Raw genomic sequence first — 20,826 nt, 5'->3', positions numbered from 1 at the left:
ATGTACATAAAGTGTGAGAGTGTAAATAACAATATTGTGCAATATTATGCTTTTGTACAATATACAGCAGCAGTAGTGTGTGTAATATATACAGACAATGTAATGACTGACAGTCCTGATAATGCAGTACTTATAGATATGAAGCAGTGAATATAATTATGGTGAGGTGTTAAACAGGGTGATTGTCTGCGGAAAGAAACTGTTCCTGTGTCTGTGAGTTTTAGTAAACAAAGTTCTGTAGCACCTGAGAGAAGGGAGAGGTTGTGTCCAGGGTGCGAAGGGTCAGGGTTTTTTATTTACTGCCTGGTTTCTGGTTCTTGTGTGGTACAAGTCCTGGGGAGGGGAATAGCTATTATTATTTCTTCTGTTTTTACTGTGCATTTCAGTCTGTTCCTGTCCTGTTTTGTTGCTGCACCAAACCAGATGGTGATGGATGTGAACAGGACAGATTCTATGACTGCAGTGTAGAACAGCATCATCAGCTCCTGTGGCAGACCAAACTTCCTTAAGTGATGTAGAAAGTACATCCTCTGCTGGGCCTTTTTGATGATGGAGTTTATGTTGGACTCCATTTCAGGTCTTATGAAATCGTAGTGCACAGAATCTTAAAGGTCTCCACAGATGACACCGTGCTGTTGGATATTGTGAGGGGGAGTAGTGTTGAGGGGTCTTTCCTAAAGTCTACCATCATCTCTACAGTGTTGGGGTGTTTATCTCCAGACTGTTCTGACTGCACCGTAGCACCAGCCACTTCACCTCCTGCCAGTACGCAGACTCACTGCCATCTTGGATGAGACCGACGAGCATGGTATCATCTGCTGATTTCAGGAATTTAACAGTTTGGTCACTCGAAGTGCAGTCATTAGTGTAGAGAGAGAAAAGCAGTGGGGAGAGGACACATCCCTGAGGAGCGCCAGTGCTGATTGTCCGAATACTGGAGGCAACACCTCCAAGTCTCTCCTGTTGTTTCCTGTCTGTCCGGAAGCTGGAGATCCACTGACATACTTGCAGGCCTTTCCACACTTGTTCTTACTGAATTTGCAGAAGGTTTTGGTTGGCACACACACACGTCTTCACAAAAACTGATGTAAGATGTCACAGTGTCACATCCAGGCTCAGTTCCAGCCTCAAAGATACTCCAATCAGTGCAGTCAATACAGTGTTGTAGTTCCTGCTTTGCCTCACTGCACCATCTCTTCACTGTTTTTATTACAGGCTTAGTAGATTTTATACTTATTGTCCACCACCTCTACTGCACTCTTTCACACCATTACATCAGAATGACTAAATCCGATGTAAAAGAGAAAAAACAAGTCCTTTATTTGACCTCAGAAAAGAATGGAAAGCATATATTCTGCAAAACAAAACATCTACAATATAACTTTCTGTACTTCCTCTGACAGAACATGAATGGATGAAGGGATCGATATTTCGTACAGAGTTTTCAGAAGAATTTCACCAAATGAATTACAACTTATGTTTATTACTGGTCTTGACTATACATACTAACATCAAGGAAAAACCCTCTATAAAAAAACCTTTGAAGATCCCAAGAAAGCAAAGACACACAAACCTCAGCCATAAAGCGACGCATCAGAGAAGCAATGAATACAGCATAACAAATATATCGGCTCTGATATAAAGCAGCTTTTCAACATCAGGTTTTTATTTTTCCATTTTATTTCTTTTCAGTGCTTCCAAACTTCATTTTGATTCCGAAAGGTGAACAAAGTGACATGACAAATTTCAACGATGAAAAACTAAAAAGCAAAGACATTTTTCAAATAAACCTAAAAAAAATACCCAACAAGTTAAAATGTGTGCAGTTTCTCAAACATACGACATCCTCACCTGTCTAATTTCTTAAGGTAACTGGAATCCCTCACTCCAAGCTCAACTTTTCTTAACGTGAACAAGACCAACAATATGCAACCTTATATTATACAGCTGAAAAATAAATGGAAACCATACACAAGTGCAGGAAGGATTTGCAATGCCTTCTGAGAACAAACCTAACAGTAGCTAGCTTGTTTCAGTCATGATTTGTAGGCAAGCAGAGAGACCATTGGCGGTGGATAAAGAGTTAGTCAATGTCCATTTCGGGCAATTTGGCCTCTGGAGCCGGTTGGTCTTCGTTTGGGTTGCTAGGCTGGGCCTCTGTGCCTTCGGGGCCATTAACAGGGCCGTTCTGTTCAGGCGTCTTTTCCTCCTTTGGCGGTTCGACTTTGGGTTTGGGTTTTAAGATGATGGGGTTGCAGGTGGAGGAGAGTTCCTAAAGAGAACATTCAATGTTTAGAAAATATACCACAAATCTTAAGACAAAAAATGTTGTCATGAGACATTCTGCCCTTAATGCATTTTCTTTTGTAAAAGGAAGTCCAAATGACAAGTGTTTGATTTACAACTGCCAATAATGTTGGAGATAAGCCACATGCAGAATAATGAAAACAAAATTCTTTCGTTTGACTCTTATTGATGGAGAATCCTGCAGACTGTATAAAGGAAACCGATATCTTCTCTCAAACTTCAATCTTTTCTCCTAGGAGAACATTAACAAAAACTACTTTAAAAATAAAAACGTTATCAGTACCTTGGTTTTGGATATAATCTCGCAGGCTTTAATAACAGGTGCTACAGTCAGATTCTGCTTGCTCTGTTCATTCATTTTGCTGTTCATCCAGTTCATCGCCTCGTTCGCCTGCTTCTCCACCTTCATCACCTCCAATTCGTCCAGGTGCTCATATTGCTCGTCCTGACGACAAAAACAGACAAAAACAGACTGAGTAAAACCTTCCCCAAAAGGGAAAGGTATCATTTTATGATTGATAGAACTGTGGACTATTTATAAACATTATTAAAACTTATATTTTGAAAGACAATAGCTGTTTTTACTCCTTATTACAGTAATGGTTTTGTTGAGAAATGATCAGTTTATAATTACAAACATGGCTATTGTAGAAAGTGTTTTGCACCACAAACCGAAACCTGTACATACCTTTGCTTTGTAAGCCTCTAAAATCTTCCTATACTTTTGGATTTGATGTCCTAGCTCCTCGAAGGCTTTTGGTCGCTCTTCTGCCTCTATCGCTCGTTCCTGGATGGGCTGTCCGAGTTTCTACATGTGGAGAAATAAAATCCCAGGTTTATCTTTTTCTTGGTATGTAAAGAACCAGTAAAAAAAATCCAGTAAAAAGGTACCTGTATTTACCTTCAGCTCTGCCAGTTTATCAATGTACACCTGCTTCTGTTGGTCTTCTCCTTCTTCATACAGCCAGTTCTCTGTGTCTTCAAGCTTTAGACTAAAAGCATCTCGATCCTGAAAGATTATATCAACACAGGTTTATTACAACAGTTAAGATCCTATATCACAGCAGTATGAAGAAATGATCAATAATGTGGTTTACAGACTTACTGCCTCACTGACAAACTTCTCCAATACACCATGCAGTTTGTCCCTCATCTCATAGACATACTCCTCAACCCCGTTCTTAGCATCGTTCCTCTCTTTCTCCAGTTTGTCCTGCATGATCATCTTCCCCTAATGCAAGCAAGAACCAGCGAGAACAAATGAAAAAAGAGAGGATTTATTTTCTTATCTGACGGATCTGATTAATGGTCATTTTACACTAACAAATTTTTCAACAATAATGCCAGACAGAAGCTTTTAAAACTGATCAGAATACATATAAACATATAATCATATAATAACAGCTTCTTGGGAAAATAAAACACAATACACTTCACAGTACTGTAAGAGTTACTGACTTTGATTTCATATAAAACTAGTTTTATAATAATCCACAGACACTTTACAGAGATAACTAAAGAAACTAATTTTAATGCTGTTCACACATAAGTGAAATGATTGGTGACCCAGGCAGGATTAATCTACATTACCTCGTTCTCCACAAACAGATTGAGCAGCTCGTTATCAATCTGCCCATGCAGGCTGTTTTCAATCGGTAAGTCTACAGTCTTTGTCTTTACTTTGGGTTTCTTGGCTTGTGGAGGCTGGTCATTCTTCTTTTCCTGTTTGTTTTCCTCAGTCTAAAAAAAAAAAAAAAAAAAAAAAAAATCTTGTTAAACTGCATGAATTTTTTCTGGAATGTAGTTTGTATTTTCAAAGATGCCTGAAAACTAAGAATAATTACTGAAGTTACTTAAAACTACAAAATTTCTTTCTGCTAGTGACCATACAGAAGGAAAGCAGCTGGACAATGTTCCTTTTTCTCAGAGTAAAATGTCATCAACCACCTTATACAACAAAACAAAACAGGGCTCAGAACAGAACTCTGAAAACCGTCTGTTTTAAGCACAATAAATAAATTAAGAGTTACACAGGAATCAGATGCATACATCATGGAACAACCAATGAGAGCACAGTGGCAGAGACAAAACCAATAAGTACTAACTAACAGAACCTGTGAAAGTCCATTTAGTGCACAGTATGCTGGGGAACGTCACAGTGAGCAGAGGGAGGTCTGTGACCATGTGAGAGACTATTAACGTATATTAGATACTTTTAGTTACCTCCATGTCCTCAGTGTCAGATTTCTTATCCATGTTCACTTTTGTCCCATCGGTGTGGCTTTTCTGCTCCTCTTGGTCCACTTGCATCTTGTTCTTTACAAAGCACAAAAATAAATATATGTTACAAACAATGAAGCTATGCAACATTTAGAGAAATTATGCACAATATTCTATCAGAACAAGTGCCACATTAGTGCAGCTGCCCACAGGCCTTTCAGTCATGCTTTCTTTAATCAGCTGGGTTTAGACCTGCCACAGTTCTTATTAAGCAGAGCACATATTTCTGTGCTGAGTCATCCAGGCTTTCATAAAGTGTACTGTAAATCTTTACCTCTTCCTCTCTGGTAGTGATATCTGTCTCCATGGGCTCATCTCCCTCTGTAGTCTTCAGGACTTCCACCAGGGAGGCACTAGACACGCTGAATACACCATGCACGTTCACACGGACCTTCACCTTCACCTTCGAACACTCACCTGATGCCTGAGGCAAAACCTTCTGAATAGTGAACTGACCTGAAGAGAGGGAATGGTTTTAATATTGTGACAACTGAGAAGAGAAGTGATTTTTTTACAACAGTGAAAACAAACTTTCAATAATGGGAACACTTTACATTACACTGTGATATTGGCCTCATGTGAGTAATATTTCAGTATTTCTTCCTTGTTAGAAACACTATGTGTAGCTGTACAATGTACAAAGCTAAATAATAAAGTACTTTTATAACTGTAACCCAACTGTTAATGTTTGTGGGTTTTTTGTGTTTGTGTGTAGAATTTGGTGTTCAGGAAGCAAAAAAAAAAAAACAAGGACAAATTTGAGGATGATCGTACCGATGGAAGGATTGGGATATGGCAGGTCCTTCAGATTGTTGTAGTAGGCCTCCAGGGTGAAAGGCTCCTTGCGGTAAAAGGTTAACACTTTAGAGAAAGGTGCAGGATGATTTTTAGGGAACACCTCACAATCACTGCAGGGAAAGATCAAAAAAGAAAAGAGAAATAAGTCCAAGTCCAAAAACTAGGACTATTAATAAAATGAAAAGTTGTAAAAGTATAAACAAGTTCAACAACCTTAAGCCTTCCTCAGCTGCTGAATTCCATTTCAGAGAGATGGAATATGGAACCAAGTCTGTGATGGAAAACTCTCGCACTTTGAAGGCAGGTGATAGAATTGCACACTGACCAGGAAAAAGAAAAAAAACATTAGAATGTGCTTACATCATCACTAAGGAAACACTGTAGGTTGGGAACTAGCCACACAGGAATCACCACAAGGGGAGGACACAAACTATAGGATAGGTCATTTTCATAATTACAGTCATCTATTTCAAGAAACACTTACAATTTTGTTTTCTATAAAACATTGGATTCAATACTGGTTTTGCTTTTAGCAGCTCATTATGAAAGTGTAGTTTAACAGCTGATTTTGAAACTTTAGAATTTTGAAACCAAATCAATAAAGAAACTACTGTTTCAGAGGTGAAATACTGAAAATAATGCCTCAAACTGTCTGTAATGATGTGGTGCCAGAGAAGAAACAGTTACTCTTTCTTTGTGGTCTTACATTTTATATAAATTACATGTACATACGCATGTGGCTTAGCAGGAATACATTGCAAAATGAGTTTGTGAATGGAACAGAGTAAAATGTCTGCTTATTTAATAGGAGCCTGGACTTTTGAGATTAAATATTTCATTAATTTAACCAGCTGTCTTACTTATTGCACTTAGACAAAAAAAGAAAAGGTTCCCGTTACAACTGCACAAAGGCTTTGTTATCTTTGTACGTGTGAGCTTTGAGTCATATGTATTCCTTCAAATTTATCAACCTGGCCATTTATCAGCCTGATATATACTTTTAATCACGCGTTCACCCACTTTGATTTATGATAGTTGGAGTTGTTAGTCATTGGTCATTAGCATTCAAACTGATGAATCAATCCAAATAATCATTTGGATAAACTCCTTTTTTGTTTATCATGAAAGTATAACCCACAAGCTTTCTATGGAGCATATTATTAAATATGAAACAATACAAGCAGGTAGGAAGGAGGAGTTATCGTGTCACTCAGAATGGTGAGTAATGAATTATGATCCAGTATTCAAGAGGGGACTGATGATTTGAGTCAGACCTGCAGTGCGCAGCCTCTAGCCACTGCCTCGTCCGCATTTAGCGTTGTGCTCAGCTCCTTCCCAAAGAATTTGCTGACTCGCTCTTTGATGGCAGGGATCCGAGAGGCACCACCAACAATCTCCACCGCATAAATGTCCTCTTTCTTTAGCTCTAGAATTGAATGAAGGACAAAATACAGGTGTCAGACTTAGGATTTCAAATAAACTAGGATAACAGAGGAAGCGAGGTTTTACTGACTGGCTTGTTCGAGAACACTACGCAGGGGTCCCTCCACTTTAGCCAGCAGTGGCGCACACATCTCTTCAAAGTTGCCCCTGGAAGAAAAGCTTCATCATGTTATTTTTAAATACAGCTTTCACACCAAAGCAACCGGTTACAACATGCTGCACATGTAAGAGTAAATACAAATATAACCCTCCTCTCCTGTGGATCAGGTCAGAGCCTGATTTAGCCCACATAGCATGCCAAATTAAGGGTTGCTGGGAGACTGACCTGTTAAGTTTGCTACTAACGTCGATGTCATTCATGAAGCATTCAATGTTTAGCGGCAGGTCGGAGGAGTTGGCGCTCATGAGCTTTTTCAGCTTCTCACACTCCTGGTAGAGGCGTACCAGAGCACGAGGCTTTGAGCGCACATCTAGTTTGTACTTCTGGGCAAAATCATTGCAGAAATACTGAACAAGTATCTCATCAAAATCTTTACCACCCAGCTCAGAGTCAAATGCAGAGGCCAGGACCTGAAGGGAAATTAAGGCAAATATTTTTTAAAGCATTACAATGTACACAAGAACATAAAATATACAATGACCACAATCTAAACCTTTAAAAACAAAACTCAAAGATGACAGTTCAGGAATACTTTACCCAAACTTAACGTTATGGAGGTTACCTCAATCCTTGGCAATCTGTTTTTCATTTATGTACAGTCACTTTTCATTCATACTGTATTCAATTAATGTTTCAGCATATTTTCAGATTAGTTTTATTAAATTATCTGGTTCTCAGTCAGAGTCACACAACACTACTGAGGAAAGAACCGAGGTAGATTGGCAGGCTGAGGGATTTGTCCAATATTTATTGCTAAACTACACGAGTGCAACATGTCAGAAAATCTCACATACTTCTTGTGGCTTGATTGAATGCAACTCACAATAACCAATACTGACACTTCAAAGCAAAGTCTGTAATATTAACAACACCACAAAAGATAAGCACTAAAATGGATAATGGCATGTAAATGTCTGTCTCCATACCTTTAACTTCCCCTTGTTAAATGCACAGGCAGAAACCTGATATGTAGCATGGCCAACATCCACAAACACGATGTTCCTGGGTTTCTCCTCAGGGGCAGGCAGGTCCTGCTTGTAAATGCCATAAGCCAGGGCAACTAAAATAAACATAATTAAACACCATAAATACATCAGCTTTAGACCACTCTCATTTTATGTAGTGTGATGGGCTTTAGCTGACTGAGACAGCTGTTTCATTCGTTTTAATGGCAAAAATTCTGCACATAATTCAATGTCTGTACTCCTTTTTTTTTTTTTGCAGTTAAATCATTTTCTATTTGTAGATCTCTTAATGAAGGCAGTCACTTAAGTGAAGTCAGGAGCAGAAATAGAAGCCACCAGCCAAACCTGACTAATACAAGAGCACTCTCAGCAGCCATGTCTCACAATACATAACATGATTAAAGAAATTAAACCCACCACACTGATGCATCACTGGACTCTTATTGTCATGCAAATTTAATAAAGGGTTGTTAAGCTCCAGAATATATTTGGTCACAATATATTTCGAAGTCATTTACCTGCAGTGGTGTCGTTCATGAGTCGCAGGCAGTTAAGGCCAACAATCTGTGCAGCATCCATAACTGATCTCCTCTCTGTATCAGTGAAGAAGCTGGGAACCTGGGGGGTGGGGGGATAGAAACTTAATAAACAGGCAATAAATAGGCTTGTGTAAAATTGGGTAGGAGACATGTAATAATATTAACAGCGGTCAATCACTAAAACTTAGCATGATGTTGGCTGTTTAAAATACAACCATAATTCTTTTTAAATAAACTTTTCTTATCTTAATAAATTAAGTTTACATGGCACAAACACGTGAACATGTCTGACAGCATGCCTGTGCAGGAGATAACTATACGATGTGTGTAATGTATGTGCAACATGCACGCTGTCAATTTAAAGCACACCACAAGTCTAGTCAAGTCTATGGGATATGTTGGAAGAGGCAGTGCTTCCATGGAACTGTCAGTTAATATAATATAATGATTTAATAATTTCTTTGTGATTTCTTTTTTTTTTTCCCCTCTCACAAAAGCCTAAAAGACAGTAACACTGAATAAAATGTCACAGTGACAGTTGATATATAGAAGATTGCTTGTTTACAGAAATGACGCAGTCTGCCACTGGCTTTTTGAGCGCAGCCTCGGCCGTCTCCTTTAGTTTGGTCAAAAGCATAGCGGTGACCTGCTCAATACTGAACACCTTCTCTTCCTCCATGTACATAACCTAAACACAAGGAAAGAACGGATCAGCAAACCTTTCAGGAATATTAAAGCAATTAGAGCTTATTCCTACAAGATATTCATTTACCTTGATGCCAGTGGTCCCTGTGGGCATCGGAGCAAGGTCATAGACAAGGCTGGACTTTGCTGATTGGACATATGGGTCAGAATATGCCCTGCCATGGAATCGTTTAAAGCCTTGGACAGTATTCTTGCAGTTTGTGACCACCTTGATACAGAAGATTGTAACATTAAGTGAGTTTTGTTTAAGTGATCAAGTTTAAATGATAATAAAATACATGGCAGTCTATATTAAATGAGGAATCTGTTCATCAAATCCTCCTAACAGTTTAAAAACGTAATTAAATGAAGTAAAACATCGCCTTACCTGACTCTTCGCGGCTGCACCTATCGCCCGATTCCGAGGTCCGAAAGATACGACGGCACTGAGAACATTGAAATTGAATGTGTTAAGCACAATTCCTGGTTAATGAATGCAGGTGAGCTTACATCAGCATCTACATGATGTGTGCTCCATTCCCCCCCCCCCACACGTATTAGCGATTTTACAGTTACTGTTAATTAAACGTCCTCTGGTGAGAAAAATTAATATAAAACCAAAAGGACTGATTTTAGAAATAATTCACATCATACTTCATTTACACAGAATTCTGGAAATCTGAATACATCTTATTTACTTATTGTTTTTTTTTAATGCTGTCAGACTCAATGGCTATTTTCATAGGAAAATCAACATTCTGTGGACTAGCAACTACAGCAATCACGTTCCAAGCTTGCTGCAAAACCCATCCGCCATGTGGATTAGTATATTCCCACACACACACACACACATTATATATATATATATATATATATATATATATATATATATATATACATATACACACTAGTTTCAGTTTTAGCACCACCATGTGTAAAGCAGGTTTAGAAACCTGTTTGTGGTTCCTGTTAAAACTTTATCGGGTTTTTCTACGAGAGTATTTAAATATTGAAATAATTTCTCACATGTATGTGATTGACAGACAATAAAAAAATATTATCCAAGCAGAAAACCTTCCTTACATATCACACAAACATTGTACATTAAAAGCATAATCACATTAGAATTCTTAACATCACTGTGTGCACACATCACTAGATTACGGGTGGGTAGGTGCAGTGCATCTTTATAATAATCTGAATCAGTACAAGTTATTTGAACAGATAGAAATAGTTAATAAACCAGCTGCCCGGAGTTAAAAAAATAAAAATAAAAAAACAAGTAAAATACATTTAAGGTCTGTCAATGTACAGCTTCGCTTCTGGTATAAAATAAGATTAATATTCAACACCTGAATAAAAAATATTCATGAAAACAAACAGCATAAAGAACGTGATTAACTTTTAGTGATTTGAGAACCAGCTTTAGTGAAGAAATGTTTCGTGTTGTGTTTATTGTGATGTGATTTCTGTTCACTGGAGTTGTACAGAGTCTTTAACCTACTGAACCCTTCCTGTCTGCTCTGGCATTCTGACCTCTCTAATCAACAAAACAATACTTTATTTATTTATTTACAAGATTAGGTCATGAATAATTATTTGATATTTGAATAATTCCAGTCCCTATTCACGAAGCCCCGTCAGACTCTACAGTGCTCCATACAGTACAGTGTCTATACATGATGAGATTCATCTAAACTCAAGTTTACAAATTGGTTTTCTCAGCGACTCGAGATCATTTTTACTAAATCAATGGTTTAATGCGTCGTCGTCGCTTTCTACACGTCACGGTTATTTGCACACGTAATGAAAAAATATATTTGACCTTTGACGCTCTTGAAAATCCCTGATGATCTGCAGTTTGGGACATAAATAAATAAGTAAATAAATGTTTCAGTAAAAGTGGAACATGGAGCTGGAGACATTCACACTCTGATGAACTCTCAAAACAGACTTTACGCTACCTGTAAGTTTATTTCCCTGTTTTTACTCACACTAATGACTAGAAGTTAGGAATAAAACTTGCTCAAAGTTGTGATTAATTGTGTGTCGACACTTCAGTTAAAGCTCAACGACAATAAATAAATCAATAGATCATGAGATAAATAAGCACATTAAAACACAATCTAACAGAAAGGAACAACAGAATAAAGTTAACATGACTAACAGCTATTGAGTAAAGTGTCGGTTCTGGCTACGTTTTCTTTAATGCTAGAATTTTCCTCACAGTGACGTCAGGCAGCTCGCGTTAGCTTAGCTTCGCCTCAGTAACCGAGAGCACGCGCACGCTTAACAGTTAGCATCGTGCTAACTGTACAAAGATTAACGGGAAGTGTTTTCAGAAGATATAAATATGACTCGAGTGTGAGAAAAACTCCTGTAGGTTTCACTTTTCTGATTAATAAAACAAATATCGTGAACGGAAAAAAACGTAGAATGTAAAATGCCTCCGCTTTCTGGGCCGCGTTATAGTTTTATTTGATCTCATTAATTTGCACACAGATTAAAATGACGTGACAACGCTCCACGTGTGGGCGCTAATAAAGTGTCTATAACGCGGTATAACGGCAGTAAACTGTACTCACGGTGTGCATCTGTCGCTGTACTCGTTAGCGACGGTCTCAATCCCACCGGCTCTGGCCACAGCAACATAACAGCTCTGAAAGCCCACGTCAAACCCGACCACTGACATGTTACTCAGCCTTACGGTGTCTTCTGTAACAACACGAATAGCTCTTGCTACGATCTGCAGAACGCTGGAGATGTTGGTGACGTTAATAATCCACAGCACTCCATTGACTGTGTGTAACCGGAGACGCAGCGTACCGGTAGCCGCACGCTCACAAATCCGCAGCCGTTCTGACGTCACTGTCGATATTTATCGCGAGACTTGGACGGTTCTAGCGCTCTCTAGAGCGTTCCTCAGGGCGCGACCAATCAGAGCGCTGTGCGCGTGCATGCTGTACTCTTCGAGAAACTTCTAGTGTTTTCCATTGAATTGTGTTTATTTTTATTTACGATATATTTCCTTTAAAACTCAGGTGTCGCGTTAAAGTGCAGGGACCCTTAATAAGTGTCGGCTAATTAAAAAAAACCCTGAGCAACGGATTCATTTCTATATTCATCACAATTAAAGATTATTTTTTAAAGATTTAATTTGATAATAATGTTTATACTTTAGCTATGTTCCACTGTTATATACACGCTTTAATCAATTTAGGTGGATTTTATTTGTTATACAATTTAAAGCTGACAAAAGAATTTAAATTATAATTTCATATATTTTGATTATACACCGACACCTTTTTTACCTGCTAGGAGTCTTTTAAAACAAGTAATGTGTTTATATTTACATTATATTTTATATTTGAACATTATTTGGAGCAGCTGCTTCAAAGCCCTCACACACTGCTCCTCACACACTGCTCCTCACACACTGCTCCTCAGTCCACACCTCACACACTGCTCCTCACACACTGCTCCTCACACACTGCTCCTCAGTCCACACCTCACACACTGCTCCTCACACACTGCTCCTCTCACACTGCACCTCAGTCCACACCTCACACACTGCTCCTCACACACTGCTCCTCAGTCCACACCTCACACACTGCTCCTCACACTGCTCCTCTCACACTGCACCTCAGTCCACACCTCACACACTGCTCCTCACACACTGCTCCTCACACTGCACCTCACACTGCACCTCACACAGTGCTCCTCACACACTGCTCCACACACACTGCTCCTCACACTGCACCTCACACTGCTCCTCACACACTGCACCTCAGTCCACACCTCACACACTGCTCCTCACACTGCTCCTCACACACTGCTCCTCACACACTGCACCTCAGTCCACACCTCACACACTGCTCCTCTCACACTGCTCCTCACACACTGCTCCTCAGTCCACACCTCACACACTGCTCCTCACACACTGCTCCTCACACACTGCACCTCTCACAATGCTCCTCACACACCGCACCTCACTCCACACCTCACACACTGCTCCTCACACTGCTCCTCACACACTGCTCCTCACACACTGCACCTCAGTCCACACCTCACACACTGCTCCTCACACACTGCTCCTCACACACTGCACCTCTCACAATGCTCCTCACACACCGCACCTCACTCCACACCTCACACACTGCTCCTCACACACTGCACCTCTCACACTGCTCCTCAGTCCACACCTCACACACTGCTCCTCACACTGCACCTCACACACTGCTCCTCACACATGGCTCCTCACACACTGCTCCTCACACTGCTTATCACACACTGCTCCTCACACACTGCACCTCACACACTGCACCTCAGTCCACACCTCACACACTGCTCCTCACACTGCACCTCACACACTGCACCTCAGTCCACACCTCACACACTGCACCTCTCACAATGCTCCTCACACACCGCACCTCACTCCACACCTCACACACTGCTCCTCACACACTGCACCTCTCACACTGATCCTCACACACTGCTCCACAGTCCACACCTCACACACTGCTCCTCACACTGCACCTCACACACTGCTCCTCACACGGCTCCTCACACACTGCACCTCTCACACTGCTCCTCACACACTGCACCTCACTCCACACCTCACACACTGCACCTCTCACACTGATCCTCACACACTGCTCCTCACACACTGCATCTCAGTCCACACCTCACACACTGCACCTCACACACGCACCTCTCACACCGCACCTCACTCCACACCTCACACACTGCACTTCACACTGCACCTCACTCCACACCTCACACACTGCACCTCACACACTGCACCTCACACCACACCTCACTCCACACCTCACACACTGCACCTCACACACTGTTCCTCACACACTGCACCTCACACCGCACCTCACACACTGCTCCTCACACTGTACCTCACAAACTGCTCCTCACACTGCACCTCTCACACTGCTCCTCACACTGCACCTCTCACACTGCTCCTCACACTGTACCTCACACACTGCTCCTCACACTGCACCTCTCACACCACACCTCAAACACTGCACCTGACAAACTGCACCTCACACTGCTCCTCACACTGCACCTCACAAACTGCTCCTCACACTGCTCCACACCCCACCTCACACACTGCTCCTCACACTGCACCTCACACACTGTACCTGACACACCACACCTCACACACTGCACCTGTCACACCGCTCCTCACACTGCACCTCACACCCTCAGATCTACAGCACTGCTCCACTGGTTCCACCATCTCTCAGGGTCAGAGTCAGAGTGAGGAACACATAAAGACTCTTTTTTCTGCACCAAGGTGGTGGAATCTACTTCACCTAGGGGTCTGAGTCACTGGTTATCTTCAGACAACAGTTAAAGACCTACTTCTTCATGAAATACTTGAACTAGCACTTTTTCTCCTGTTTGTTGTATGTGTGTGTATATATATATATAAATAAAGAAAACTTTGAACAGTGTTTTAGAATCTTAGGAGTCTTAAGTCTGTAATTTAGTGAACCAGAGTTAATGTATTTAATGAAAGCACTTTTGTACATCGCACTGGATAAAAGTTTAACAAATGCTGTACATGTAAATTATTCTTGTTATTTACTGAACATGATTTGATATGATTGCTTACACGCTGCTGTTATGAGTGATTTTGGTTATTAATAAAGTGCTCTATCTATCTATCTATCTATCTATCTATCTATCTATCTATCTATCTATCTATCTATCTATCTATCTATCTATCTATCTGTCTGTCTGTCTGTCTGTCTGTCTGCCTGTCATTTAAAATTATATTACATAAATCTGTATATACAGTAGATTTGTAGAAGACTCTGAGGGCCCAGACTCTGAGGGCCCAGACTCAAACCCATACTCAGAGGGCCCAGACTCAGAGGGCCCAGACTCAAACCCAGACTCAGAGGGCCCAGACTCAGAGGGCCCAGACTCAAACCCAGACTCAGAGGGCCCAGGGTCCAACTCAGTAATGTTTGCATGGTAAAGGAAGGTCACTGTGGTGTACACGTATGATATTATTCACACCGTTGTCACCCTTTATTTCTCCCAATGTTCACAATATATCTTACAGTAGAAATTGCTCTGTACATCATGTACACTGCACTCACAACATTTATAAAGATTAATGCAGAGTTAATTCATGCAGTGAATAATGTGCGTTTTCATTCCGGCGCGCCTCGTCTCCTGTCCAGCAGGGGGCGCACACAGTATCCTAAGAAGGCAAAAAAGGAGCTGACGCTGACGTACTGACGCAACCAACATGGCGACGCCTATGCATCGATTAATTGCTCGCAGACAAGCGTGAGTTCATGTTAATATTCGAATCATGCAGGAATGCAGATATAAGTTGTTCATCAGCGTTACTTTATGTAGAATTTATAATGTTCTAGAAATGAGAAGCGCTCTAAATGAGGTGCGTTCGCGTTCGTGTTCGTGTTCGTGTGTGTGTGTGTGTGTGTGTGTGTGTGTGTGTGTGTGTGTGTGTGTGTGTGTGTGTGTGTGTGTGTGTGTGTATGTGTGTATGTGTATGTGTGTATGTGTATGTGTGTATGTGTTGACTGTTAGCTTTCTAATAGGCCGCTCTCTTACAAACCTAGTGTAGTGTACACGTGAGGGGGTTTCGCACTGCTGTGTAGTGTACACGTGAGGGGGTTTCGCACTGCTGTGTAGTGTACACGTGAGGGGGGCTTTCGCACTGCTGTGTAGTGTACACGTGAGGGGGGCTTTCGCACTGCTGTGTAGTGTACACGTGAGGGGGTTTCGCACTGCTGTGTAGTGTACACGTGAGGGGGTTTTGCACTGCTGTGTAGTGTACACGTGAGGGGGCTTTCGCACTGCTGTGTAGTGTACACGTGAGGGGGCTTTCGCACTGCTGTGTAGTGTACACGTGAGGGGGGGCTTTCGCACTGCTGTGTAGTGTACACGTGAGGGGGGGCTATCGCACTGCTGTGTAGTGTACACGTGAGGGGGGGCTTTCGCACTGCTGTGTGGTGTACACGTGAGGGGGGCTTTCGCACTGCTGTGTGGTGTACACGTGAGGGGGGCTTTCGCACTGCTGTGTAGTGTACACGTGAGGGGGGCTTTCGCACTGCTGTGTAGTGTACACGTGAGGGGGTTTCGCACTGCTGTGTAGTGTACACGTGAGGGGGTTTCGCACTGCTGTGTAGTGTACACGTGAGGGGGTTTCGCACTGCTGTGTAGTGTACACGTGAGGGGGGTTCGCCCTGCTGTGTAGTGTACACGTGAGGGGGGCTTTCGCACTGCTGTGTAGTGTACACGTGAGGGAGGGCTTTCGCACTGCTGTGTAGTGTACACGTGAGGGGGGGCTTTCGCACTGCTGTGTAGTGTACACGTGAGGGGGGGCTTTCGCACTGCTGTGTGGTGTACACGTGAGGGGGGCTTTCGCACTGCTGTGTGGTGTACACGTGAGGGGGGCTTTCGCACTGCTGTGTGGTGTACACGTGAGGGGGGCTTTCGCACTGCTGTGTGGTGTACACGTGAGGGGGTTTCGCACTGCTGTGTGGTGTACACGTGAGGGGGTTTCGCACTGCTGTGTGGTGTACACGTGAGAGGGGCTTTCGCACTGCTGTGTGGTGTACACGTGAGAGGGGCTTTCGCACTGCTGTGTGGTGTACACGTGAGGGGCTTTCGCACTGCTGTGTGGTGTACACGTGAGGGGGTTTCGCACTGCTGTGTGGTGTACACGTGAGGGGCTTTCGCACTGCTGTGTGGTGTACACGTGAGGGGGGCTTTCGCACTGCTGTGTAGTGTACACGTGAGGGGGCTTTCGCACTGCTGTGTAGTGTACACGTGAGGGGGGCTTTCGCACTGCTGTGTGGTGTACACGTGAGGGGGGCTTTCGCACTGCTGTGTAGTGTACACGTGAGGGGGCTTTCGCACTGCTGTGTAGTGTACACGTGAGGGGGTTTCGCACTGCTGTGTAGTGTACACGTGAGGGGGGCTTTCGCACTGCTGTGTAGTGTACACGTGAGGGGGTTTCGCACTGCTGTGTGGTGTACACGTGAGGGGGGCTTTCGCACTGCTGTGTGGTGTACACGTGAGGGGGGCTTTCGCACTGCTGTGTGGTGTACACGTGAGGGGGTTTCGCACTGCTGTGTGGTGTACACGTGAGGGGGTTTCGCACTGCTGTGTGGTGTACACGTGAGAGGGGCTTTCGCACTGCTGTGTGGTGTACACGTGAGAGGGGCTTTCGCACTGCTGTGTGGTGTACACGTGAGGGGGTTTCGCACTGCTGTGTGGTGTACACGTGAGGGGGCTTTCGCCCTGCTGTGTGGTTTACAGGTGTTGGGGTTTCCCACTGCTGTGTGGTGTACACGTGAGGGGGGCTTTCGCACTGCTGTGTAGTGTACACGTGAGGGGGCTTTCGCACTGCTGTGTAGTGTACACGTGAGGGGGGCTTTCGCACTGCTGTGTGGTGTACACGTGAGGGGGGCTTTCGCACTGCTGTGTAGTGTACACGTGAGGGGGCTTTCGCACTGCTGTGTAGTGTACACGTGAGGGGGTTTCGCACTGCTGTGTAGTGTACACGTGAGGGGGGCTTTCGCACTGCTGTGTAGTGTACACGTGAGGGGGTTTCGCACTGCTGTGTAGTGTACACATGAGGGGGCTTTCGCACTGCTGTGTAGTGTACACGTGAGGGGGTTTCGCACTGCTGTGTAGTGTACACGTGAGGGGGCTTTCGCACTGCTGTGTAGTGTACACGTGAGGGGGTTTCGCACTGCTGTGTAGTGTACACGTGAGGGGGGCTTTCGCACTGCTGTGTTATTCATGTTAATATTCGAATCATGCAGGAATGCGGATATCCGTTGTTCAACAGCGATGTAGAATTTATAATGTTCTTGAAATGAGCAGCACTCTAAATGGTGTGTTTGTGTGTGTGTGTGTGTGTGTGTGTGTGTGTGTGTGTGTGTGTGTGTGTGTGTGTGTGTGTGTGGAATGTTAGCTTTCTAATAGGCAGCTCTCTTTTACAAACCTAGTGCACTGTGGTGTAGTGTGCACGTGATGCTAATAAATAAAATAGGAAGCAGTTTTGGTCTGAATCTGGATTTGAGCCTTCGAAGTGTTTCTGGACATTTAAGAGACGTCACAGTCGTCGTTTTGTAAGCGTCGTGAGTTTTAATCGTTTGTTTTATTGCTGATCCTCTTTTGTTGATTGCAGGGAGGCCAACAAGCAGCATGTCCGCTGTCAAAAGTGTCTGGAACACGGACACTGGTCCTATGAGTGCACTGGGAAAAGAAAATATCTGTACAGACCTTCCAGAAGCGCTGAGCTGAAAAAGAAGCTGAAAGATGACTCTGAGAAAGCAGACAATGATCCAGGGTATGTAACACAGCTGTGCATAAGTAATGGCACCATTCCTTAGCACTGGAGAGGAACTGATGCAAGGGCACAAATGAATTGATCAGTCAACTGAATATCACAAAGAGAGGTGTGTGTGTGTGTGTGTGTGTGTGTGTGTGTGTGTGTGTGTGTGTGTGTGAGGGAGAGACACCACCCTGTGATGGACTAATGATTGTTCAGTAGTGTTTCAGTAGATTTATAAATAAAAAGATGAACTGTGAGACATTTAAACAGTTAATATTTAAACATTGTGTAATGGATTAAAGTTAAATGTTCAGAATTTTGTTGAAACCGAAGCACAAATTGTTTAAATCATTGTCATATCTCCTTACATCTGACAAAACCTCATGTCAAATTCCTCGTGTGTGTCAACACACTTGGCCAATAAATCTGATTCTGATGTCTTCATTAGAGATGGACCAGTGGCTCTGGGTGAAAAGAAAACGAAGAAAAAGAGGTGAATTTTATTTTCCTATTATTATAATCATATGTTTTTTTGTATTTATACACTGTACTGTATATATTTGTACTACTGTATGTTTCTACTTTATATTTGCCCATTTTTTTCTTTGCTGCTGTAACTTAGAAAGGTCCCCACGGTGGGACGAATAAAGGTTTATCTTATCTGATAGTTATTGATATTCAATCAATTCAATTCAAGTTTATTTGTATAGCGCTTTTTACAATAGACATTGTCTCAAAGCAACTTTACAGAACATAAACATAGAGCAGAAGATGCAATCAGCAATATTGTTTGCTTTTTTTACATTTTTCATACAGTCTGTGAGTGAATGTCTGTCAGACAATTTTCATGCTGTTGTTGTCCAGGTCCAAGTCCTCAAGTGAGTCGAGCAGCAGCAGTGATTCGGACAGCTCCTCTAGTGACTCGTCGTCAGACAGCAGCGACTCGTCCAGCTCGTTGTCCTCCTCTGAGGATGAAGACAGCAGCAACAGTGACAGTGAGGACTCTTCCAGCTCTTCCTCCTCCTCATCGTCCTCTTCCTCCAGCTCAGATTCTGACTCATCCAGTGGAAGCAGTTCTGACCAGGGCCCTCCGAAGAAAAGGAAAAAGAAGAAATAAAGAACTCGCCATCTGTATTTTTGTGTTCCGTTGTTTTATGCTACTCTGATTGTTCTGGAGGAAAAGAATACCGTTAAAATTCTGTCACCTTTCCTTCACTGCTTTAATTTAGAAAGTGGCATCTATAAGCAAAAAGGAGTCGAATATTGGACCGTTTCACCTGCTGAGGAGAACACAGATTGTTCACAACAGACTGTTCTTTCTGTTGCATTATTTGTTACAGCCAGAAAAAAAGAAATTTATTTTTCTTTACCTTTACCGTCTTCTTCTTTCTTTTATTTCGATTTCTGTTAGATTTTCTGGTGATGTAGTTAACCTAGGCTTTTTCAGTTTTCCAAAAACTAGTGAGAATGAATGAATGAAATGGAGATCTGATTGTTATTTGGCCTGTGAGTTACTGAACATAGAGCGTGTGTGTGTGTGTGTGTGTGTGTGTGTGTGTGTGTGTGTGTGTGTGTGTGTGTGTGTGTGTGTGTGTGTTTGAACTGATCTGACCATATAAAATATGCTGTATGGGTGTTTTCTTTCCACGTGAACAGACAGACGGATCGATTAAATTTAACCTGATTGTTTAGGAATATTTGTTTTTCTTTCTTTGGTTCTAAAATCAATTAAGAATAAATTAAAGTTTGTATTTGCACCTTTGGCTACGTTGCCCTTCAGCATCATTCAAATGAAAGCTCTAAAGGTTTGAATAAATTGAATGTTCTCCTGTACATTAAGCACGAGATCATTTTATTACTTAATTTATCAGAAACAAAAGTCTCTTATCATTAAGGGGGGGGGGGTGGTTCGGTGCCTTGCTCGAGGGCACCTCAGTCATGGTATTGCCGGCCCGAAACTCGAACCCACAACCTTGGGGTTAGGGGTCAGACTCTCTAACTATTAGGCCACGACTTCCCCCAAATGTTCCCAATGTAGCCTCAGATTCCTGCGCAGTTATTAACATACATAAAAGATGTGATTGTTTAAGTGTTCAGGGTCTTTAAATTAGTCACATTTACAGAATTCTGGAGATCTTCAGCTTGCTAATGGGGTGAATTGGTGCATTCTGTCGCCGCCTGGTGGGAGGTTACAGAACTTTCCCCAAATCTTTCGGTTAAATAATTATAATAAAAATTTTAAGCTAGAACATGGACGTAACATTTATTTGCTGGAACTGGATCAGAACCTTTACCGAACCCGTGTAGGGT

General features: G+C 42.3%; 2 protein-coding genes across 4 annotated transcripts; one reads left to right on the top strand and one right to left on the bottom strand.

The window, feature by feature from the left end:
- Positions 1 to 1,296: 1,296 nt before the first annotated feature.
- On the bottom strand, positions 1,297 to 12,068 carry hspa4a (heat shock protein 4a). 2 transcript variants are annotated; one of them, XM_047805941.1, is made up of 20 exons: positions 11,762 to 11,832; positions 11,002 to 11,030; positions 9,565 to 9,622; positions 9,265 to 9,405; positions 9,058 to 9,180; positions 8,472 to 8,571; positions 7,915 to 8,048; positions 7,154 to 7,398; positions 6,899 to 6,975; positions 6,660 to 6,811; positions 5,599 to 5,705; positions 5,362 to 5,495; positions 4,862 to 5,043; positions 4,531 to 4,623; positions 3,898 to 4,047; positions 3,413 to 3,538; positions 3,209 to 3,316; positions 2,996 to 3,115; positions 2,591 to 2,752; positions 1,297 to 2,272 (listed from the first exon to the last, which is right to left on the bottom strand). In XM_047805941.1, the coding sequence occupies exons 1-20, from the start codon at positions 11,768 to 11,770 to the stop codon at positions 2,084 to 2,086; spliced, it is 2,439 nt and encodes an 812-aa protein (XP_047661897.1). In that variant the 5' UTR covers positions 11,771 to 11,832; the 3' UTR covers positions 1,297 to 2,083. The 2 variants fall into 2 exon arrangements, with proteins under 2 accessions (XP_047661897.1, XP_027010119.1); XM_027154318.2 differs by lacking the exon at positions 11,002 to 11,030 and having other exon boundaries at positions 11,762 to 12,068.
- A 3,314-nt stretch (positions 12,069 to 15,382) lies between these two features.
- Positions 15,383 to 20,273, top strand: zcchc10 (zinc finger, CCHC domain containing 10). Of its 2 annotated transcripts, none has more exons than XM_027154319.2 (4): positions 15,383 to 15,491; positions 18,370 to 18,531; positions 18,965 to 19,009; positions 19,381 to 20,273. In XM_027154319.2, exons 1-4 carry the CDS (start codon positions 15,451 to 15,453, stop codon positions 19,631 to 19,633), a joined length of 501 nt encoding a protein of 166 aa, XP_027010120.1. In that variant the 5' UTR covers positions 15,383 to 15,450; the 3' UTR covers positions 19,634 to 20,273. The 2 variants fall into 2 exon arrangements, with proteins under 2 accessions (XP_027010120.1, XP_027010121.1); XM_027154320.2 differs by having other exon boundaries at positions 15,469 to 15,603.
- The last annotated feature ends 553 nt before the right edge of the window (positions 20,274 to 20,826 follow it).

Source organism: Tachysurus fulvidraco, chromosome 21 (genome assembly GCF_022655615.1).
Source record: "Tachysurus fulvidraco isolate hzauxx_2018 chromosome 21, HZAU_PFXX_2.0, whole genome shotgun sequence".
Classification (NCBI taxonomy): Eukaryota; Metazoa; Chordata; class Actinopteri; order Siluriformes; family Bagridae; genus Tachysurus; species Tachysurus fulvidraco.
Note: the sequence above shows the minus strand (reverse complement) of the source record. Positions and strands in the feature narration are given on the sequence as shown.

Coding starts and splice junctions, on each gene's coding strand:
- hspa4a (XM_027154318.2), bottom strand. CDS start 11,868: ATGTCAGTGGTCGGGTTTGACGTGGGCTTTCAGAGCTGTTATGTTGCT. Junction 7,399..7,914: donor TTAACAAGGGGAAGTTAAAG/GTATGGAGACAG, acceptor ATTTCCCTTCAG/GTCCTGGCCTCTGCATTTGA. Junction 5,706..6,659: donor CTAGAGGCTGCGCACTGCAG/GTCTGACTCAAA, acceptor TTTCCTGGTCAG/TGTGCAATTCTATCACCTGC.
- zcchc10 (XM_027154319.2), top strand. CDS start 15,451: ATGGCGACGCCTATGCATCGATTAATTGCTCGCAGACAAGC. Junction 15,492..18,369: donor TTAATTGCTCGCAGACAAGC/GTGAGTTCATGT, acceptor TGTTGATTGCAG/GGAGGCCAACAAGCAGCATG. Junction 19,010..19,380: donor AAGAAAACGAAGAAAAAGAG/GTGAATTTTATT, acceptor GTTGTTGTCCAG/GTCCAAGTCCTCAAGTGAGT.